The following is a 7546-nucleotide window of genomic DNA, read 5'->3' as shown; positions in this document are numbered from 1 at the left end:
CTTTAGTACATGTTGCTTCTATGGAATAAATTTCAGTCGAATTCCGTCCATTCATGCTTTTCTCCCGAGATTACGGAACACTGCGACAGTTGTCTATTGTTTTTTTCACGGGATTGAAACTTTGAATCTTGATCGGTTCGCGGTGAGATACCGCCGATAGTAAATTGCAAATCGAAATTCCGTTATCCGGCATCCGACACGAATAAACGAATTGTTAAGAATTAAGGATCAACGGGAGGTGACCTACGGGGGGTTCGCGAGGAAGGATCAACAATCGAGGCTTCACAGTGCTTTTTTTTTCTCTCGAATTGCAGATCGAATATAAGTGCGCGCGTGTGGTTCGTGTGTGTGTACATGTGCCATCGTCACCACCACCGTCCGCAGCAGTAACGGGAAAGAAGGGGACTCGAGCCGCAGTGGCCGGAACCGAAAAATGGACGCGACGCCGCGGCGACTCATCTCCGGTTTGCTTTTGTTCGCCCTCGCCACATTACACCTCGGTAAGTCGTCTCGATTATTAACAGTCACAACGAGCATAATGCGATCCACCAGGCGTAATGGAACGCGCGCGTGACGTTACACCGGATCGGAGAAAACGTTGTGTTATTCGAAGGAGGTCGAGAGAGGAGAAAACAGCGCGCTTCTTTTCTCTCTAAGCGCGTTTCCTTTCGAGCATCGGTTGTTTCCCAACCAAGTTACAGCAAGTGACTTCGGCAAGCTAACTCGGAAGTTGCCGAGCTCCGGGAAAAATAATGCGTGAAATTAAGAACGATACCGCGTGTGAATGATTTTTCACAGACCGGCTCTCCGCTAACGTCGCTTATTGCGCCGACACAAAAATTACGATGGATGGAATTTATTTTCGATTTCCACTTTGTCGGAATAATCTTCCGAATTTCACGCAAAGAATTATACCCCCCCACCATTCGTGCGATCATCGCCGATACGCGCGTTTATAGGATTATATCTATTTGCGAATTTAATGCGTTTCATTTATACATGCATTACACGCGCACTTTACTTTGTCAGTCGGCAGTTATTTCGTCGCGATATGTAGAGAGTCACGGGAAAAAGAGAGAGGAAAAACAGGAAAAACAGGAGAAACGTCTCCTCGCGGCATTATAAATGACTCGCGATGCGTGCTTTGACTTATTACGGCGTTGAAATGACTGCTCGCCTTCCACATATTACACGAGAGTTAACTTATGTTTGTTCAGCCCTTAATAGACGGCCCCATTGTGCCATCCCGTGTTGTATCACGTCAATTTAAAATGTGTGTGGAGATCCCCTACGGCCACGGGGTTCCGCGTGTGGTGCACGCGTAGAATTACCAGGAGCTCGAACGCCGTGCAGTTACCTGCCGTCGTTGTTACTAAGGCCGCGCCCGTTATTTCCCGGTAATATTCACATTTCGCGTGTCTCGTTATTATCCAAAGTGATACAAATTATGTGGCTTTCCGTTCCGCGGCAGAGCGGGGACGGATGCGAGAAGGAGCCTTGCGCAACGTTCGTTGACCCCTTGACCTCCCAAGAATACTCCCAACGATTTCGCACATTTCGCAAAGCGGTTCCTCGCGCGTGGGGACATGTTTTTTAACCTGTCGTTGCGCAACGCATGCGTGAATGAAAATATCACGGATGTTTGATGTTTACCGATGAATAAAAAGAATGAAGCTGAAGGCGCGAAGTGATGTAGCAGAATGTGATCATTTCCTCATGCATCGTTGATCTCACGATCCAGAAGTGAAAAGTCGAATCGACGTCGACTCGACGTTGACGTGAAATATAATTGAGATGTCGAATAACGATTGCCATCTTTTCATCATTTTCGACCTTATAACAAGAACTCACTATGAAAGGAACAAGAAGATGCAAAAGATAAAATGGCAGTCTTTCTTTATTTAAACAAATGATTGATCTAACTTGTCTTATCTCGTTTCGTCTCTCGAAGGCGGAAACATTTTTTCTGTTTTTTCCTTTCTCTTTTTTCTCCTCTGGCTTTACATATCACGATGAAATCGTTTCATCGTTTTTATCAACGTAATCTTGTTACAAATAATATTTTATAATTACAGTAACTAACGTTGATGACTGGTCGAAATTCAGGCTCATATTTAGGTTGAACCAATATATAAATTTTGACTGTCGACTGATAACTACAATCCGTGTTAATTCATTTCGACTTTTCTGGCTGGGGATATTTCTTTCCGAAACTGAATGATTGCAGCGCCAATGTTACGTATGTGCGAATAACACATTAGATTATACTTGCTCATGGTGCAATACAATGGCTACAAGGTTCCGAAATTCAGCCGTCGCAGGTAGCTCGTGACGACCTTGATCTACCTTCGAATATCGCCGGCTGGCCAAGGACGACGCGACGACAATTCTTTCGACACACCGCTTGTTCCCGCGGTCGCAAAGCGCATAAATTATTCCGCCTCTCATAGACGAACGTGGGAATACCTTCCTGTATTCCCCGACATTTGTCGCTTTACCGAAATGTTACACTTAAATATCGAATAGCACCTTATATTTTATCTATCTCGAGATCACTCCGAATATCAAGGGATAAAAAATCGTGTTCGTTGCATTCCGAAGAGAACGACAGATAGAGAGAGAGGGAGAGAGAGAGGGAGAACATACTTGCACGGCATTTGTTCACGGTAGCGAATCGGCCGTTAATCGCTAAAAACAACGTCGCAATGACGTAACCGGACAACATTTGCGTCTGCGACCACGACGGGTAATTCGAAAACTTTTAAGCGATTTGGAACGTAAATTGCGCGAAGGGAAACGGGGACGCGGCCGGGCGAAGCCGCGACGCCCAAGTAGACGGCAGAGAGAGAGAGAGAGAGAGAAAGATAGAGAGAGAACGAACGCGTCGTCGACGTAATTGCATAATGGCTACGGTGTGTTCGCACCAAGATACGAAGCCCTGGCCTGGTTTTTGCTAGGGGACTTTCACTCGGAGTTCATATCTTTCTCTTTTTCCATGTTTCTCTCTGTTTCTCTCTCTCTCTCTCTCTCTCATTTTTCCCTCCTTCTCTCTATCTCGCTCCGTCTCTCTATCGGTGCTGGGTCGCTTTCCGTCTCGCCGCCGCCCGCTCCTTGCTCGTTTCCTCTCAAACGTCGGTCTCTCATCGACCGAATTCGCTTTCAAACCAGTTCGCTGTCATCGGCGGATCGAAGGGTTCCGCCGAAACTGTCGGATAATCCGTTTGAGCGATTTCTCGGCAGACACAAAAGCACGAGCCAATTATCACCGTTATCGCGCTATTATTACCACCGATCGACGTCTCTCGTCGATCTCGTCGTTCACCGATCGCAAAGATCGCGCGATTTCACACCTCAGATTCCGCGACGCCTCGTCGTGCGATAAGGCTAAATCACTTTAAGAGAAATCTTGGCGAGAATGCTTCTTCGCAGGTGAGTTACTTTCTAATCAAGTTCTATTAGCTGGTCTCTCTCTCTCTCTCTCTCTCCTTTTCTCTCCTTCGTCGTTCACCTGCCACTCCATTTTGTCTTTATTTACCGGAATACTCGCTCTTGATAGACGCGGTGACGTAATTACATTTAGGTTCTCTCTCTCTCTCTCTCTCTCTCTCTCTTTCGCTCTTACATTCGTTTAAAACAAATCACAGTCTCTTTGTACGTTTGCAACAGAAACATTCTAAAGCAGAAGCAGATTTTCGCAACGTCCTTTGCGCGAAAACAAGGTGTGGTTTCTTCTCAGCGGAGCATTCTTTCACAATTTCATCGTTTCGAGTCGCCAAGTACCGCTTAGAAGTAAGCCGCAGTTTTAAAGCTCGATACGGTCGAGAATCCTGATCCTCGGGATGGCTTACAGCCGGGATACAACTGAAAATACGGCGTGTCACAGTGGAAATCGACCGTTGATCGTGACCGGGGATCGCGCTGCGAGCCCGGGAAAGCGGAAGCGCGGAAGAATTCTCCGCGATGAAAATTCTCGAGCCGATGATCGGCGAGCACGGCGGGCCACTTCAGAAGCAGCACTACGACAGATTTGCAACGTCGAATCAATGTACATATCGATGTGTGTATATATATATATGTATAACAACGGCGGCGTACACACCGAGAGTATCGGCGGAGTGCGCGCGTGCAGCACATTCCCCCTCGCTCTCCCAATAAAGCTCGGTTGGAGTCGTTCGATCGCGGCACTCGACGAATCTCAAATCGGACGGACAATAGCCCCGTGGTGGTCCGTCCGTCCATCTATCCATACGTCCGTTCGTTCGTTCGTTCGTTCCGTCTGTCTGGAATAACTTGTAAAGTCTCTGGGGTACGCGCGTGCCCGCATGTTGTCGCCGGCGGTTGTAATATCACGAATGCTCGGTTGCACCCACACACTATCATCATCGGCCAGCGAGAGAGATACACATCCATTTCTCTTTTCTCTCTCCCTCTTTCTCTATCTGTCTTCTTTTTCGAGGATTACTTCTGGGTCAGCGAGCCAGTCGCGATCACGTCCGTTCCGCGCTCTTACAGATTACAGGGTACTTGTTGGTGCGTGACGCGAGGCGCATCTCGAAACGCGCGGCTGCGCTCACAGAGGCTCCCCTGTAAGTCCCCGAGCGGCCGTCGAACCGTCTCTCTCCCTCTCTCTCTCTCTCTCTCTCTCTCTCCGACGAACCAGATATTGCGAGAATCGCGATATACGGACAATATTTCACGCGAGATCGATCGTTTCATCGTCTCGACGTCGACTCGCATTTCACGGACACTCATTCTTCCACGTAAGGGTGTACGGAATGCGCCAAGAGGCACCGATTCGAAGGGGTGAAATTGGATAACGCAACCTCTCTCGCGATTTTTACTTAATCGTTGGATCATCCCGAGCTCGTGTACGCGCACAATCTTTGATTGCTTTTTAAAGACCACGGGCGGGGTATCGCACGTTGACAAATATAGGCTTCCGGCTTCAGAAGTTTCAATTTCTCCGGAAAGGGCAATGAAAGAGGCGTTTCCGAGACGTTTTCCACTTTTTAATAAATATAGCCGGCGGCTCTCGTGTGCACAATGCGCAGTCGCAAATAATCTCACTGTCATTTTCTCCTCGCCTAATCCATATTATAATATATTCGCGTTCGTACGACCTAAGTACACCAAAGCGACGGAGTGGCGCAAAGAGGATTATGTTTCTACCCGCTCCTGCGCAAAGAGGTAGCGTTCATTTTGTATTAACATAATGCACGGTCGCTCCGTCCGCGGACGCAAAGCGTCCGTTTTGCAGCCGGAGGGTCCGAAAGACCCGATAGCAGCTCCCGGCTACTAATACATTACATTATCGTTATCACAAATTAATACGCGTTAATGGGGAGAGGGGGAGGGAGAAAGAGAGAGAGGTACACATACGGATGAGAGCGCGTTCACGAGATTACCGGTTGCATTCGCGAATAAGGATAATCGAAGCGTTCGTTCGTTCGTTCTCTCCTTCTTTCTTTTCATTCTTGTTAGTTTTCAGTCTCGCGGGATTATCGAGCTGCAACTTACGATTGGAAGTATTCCGCTCGCTCAGCCTCGCGGGGGTACATTACGTGGGAGTGTACTCACCGTAGTAACGTCCGTAGTAAAGCGCGTAATGGAGCGCACGTGAAAGCGGGGCTTGCGCAAGCGCCCCGATATCTTGCGCCGGGTGATATGTATATGTTTGTGATAGCGCGGAAGTTTCGTGCTTACTTGTGTGTGTGTGTGTAATGTGCATGCATCAGCGCAATCGCCCGCGTTTTTTTCGCGATGTGAGCTTCATGACTGACAGTTGATGAAAATGAAGGGGGTAGAAAAAAGGAAGGTTAGCAAGGAGGGTGCTAACGCGTCAGCATCCATTACGAGAAATCATTGCGCGTCACCTGATTCCCGCCGATTCCCAGGATGCCACGCGTTTCTTCGAGGTTTCTCTCTCAGTGCCTTTCCGATATTCGCGTGAATTCGTGAATAATCTACGATCCGTACGACGACGCGAAAAATCGGAGGACATCGCACTGATCGCGTGGGCGTGGATGCGTTCGCGTAAGACCAAAAATATTCGCGATATACATAAGTATCGGGATACTATAAAGTCACATTATTTGACGATGGTCCCTCGAAGAATTTTCGATTAATTTTTACAATATATGTATTTGTCGCAATTATTTGTATCAGTTCTCTTTGATTTATAATGCGTAGAAATGTGTTGTGTGATTGTCGCAAACGACGCTGATCAATCGCCCAACTTAATATCTATAGTTTGTATAATGAATGGTTCGCTTTTACGTTGAGTTACAAAGATAAGGACAGAGTTATAATTGGATATGTGCCATTATCATCACATTTTCCATTTCATTATTACAGGTATTACAGTTAGTTAATACGTTGTTCTGCGTAATAACGAGGAAATTACGGAAGACGAGAGAGAGAGAGAGAGAGAGATTGAAAAAAAAATCACTAGACGTGATAATAGCTCAATTTGTAAAACCTTTATATAACAATTACTTGCTTCTTCTTTCTCATAAAATTACATAAAAGTTATTATTCACGCGTTGCTCGTTGCTGCAACTTTTTTTTGCACGCCTGTCATGACAATTACACTTCGATGAAGTGACGACGACAAAATTGCGCACCTGTACAAGGCCAAAACAATAAGATTGTTAACTTATCCGCTTTCTATTCTTATATGGAGGGCAGTTATGTTTATATGATTTTCGACCTTACGTTCACTACGCACCTTGACACTAAAAGAACGAATACATGGCGCGCCACAATGATCGCGGTCGATTCTTGTGGGATTTGTGGCATCATCCTACTCGTCCGTGATCTAGATTATAATCGAGATCGGCTTTGTCGAAGCGTAAGAGATAAATTATCGAAAAGACAAGTTACTTTTCTGCAAATATTTATAGAAGAAATTTGCGCAAAGTAAAAAAATTGCAACGAACATATCGCTTGAAATAAAATTGTACTTCATTTTGCCTTCAGTTCTTATCTTATTCAATTTTTTTCTTATTTTATTTATTTAAAAAAATATTCTCCGTATTGAGATTTTATTTATCTCGTAAATTTAATTTTTCATATAATATATCCATTCATGATATAAATGCGATTGATCAGTTGTGTTGTATTGCGACATGAAGAAAAATATCTATTGTGCCCGAGTGCAACGATGGTTTAGCTGTGATCTCTCTATTCGATATAAAAATTGCACGGGCTCTTTTTCGATGCGTGCCCCACGTGCACGCAGGCGGGCTGCACTCTATGTAATTGGAGTCGGTAAGCGGGATACATTTAATGCGTGTACTTGTTGCTCGATCGCCAGATGTGCAACTCCCAGTGTGGCATTTGTGTGGACGTTGGAAGTGACGAGCATACGGCGTCGGCCGTCCCCAAATTCTGCGGCCTACGCTTAATAGATGTAAACGGCCGATTCGAATCGGGAAAAGAGAGAGGGAGAGAATAGGAGCGAGAGAAAGAGATTGTGTGCGTGAGAGAGAAAAAGAGAACTGAAGGTCCTCCTTCAATCGTTCGTTTCCGCCATTAATCGCTCCGC

At 46.0% G+C, this 7546-nt stretch overlaps 1 protein-coding gene across 2 annotated transcripts in view; it reads left to right on the top strand.

The window, feature by feature from the left end:
• Positions 1-325: 325 nt before the first annotated feature.
• LOC106741014 (protein Skeletor, isoforms B/C) overlaps positions 326-7546 on the top strand; it is a 45640-nt gene continuing 38419 nt past the window's right edge. The window contains exon 1 of one of the 2 annotated variants that reach the window (XM_014612572.1): positions 326-500. In XM_014612572.1, the coding sequence (XP_014468058.1) occupies positions 434-500 (67 nt within the window). In that variant the 5' untranslated portion in view covers positions 326-433. The remainder of the gene's footprint in view (positions 501-7546) is intronic. The other variant, XM_014612571.1, reaches the window with a different exon arrangement.

This window comes from Dinoponera quadriceps, unplaced genomic scaffold, assembly GCF_001313825.1.
Source record: "Dinoponera quadriceps isolate SergipeBrazil2010 unplaced genomic scaffold, ASM131382v1 scaffold367, whole genome shotgun sequence".
NCBI lineage: Eukaryota > Metazoa > Arthropoda > Insecta > Hymenoptera > Formicidae > Dinoponera > Dinoponera quadriceps.
The sequence above is the reverse complement of the archived record's forward strand: the minus strand, read 5'-3'. Positions and strand labels throughout refer to the sequence as shown.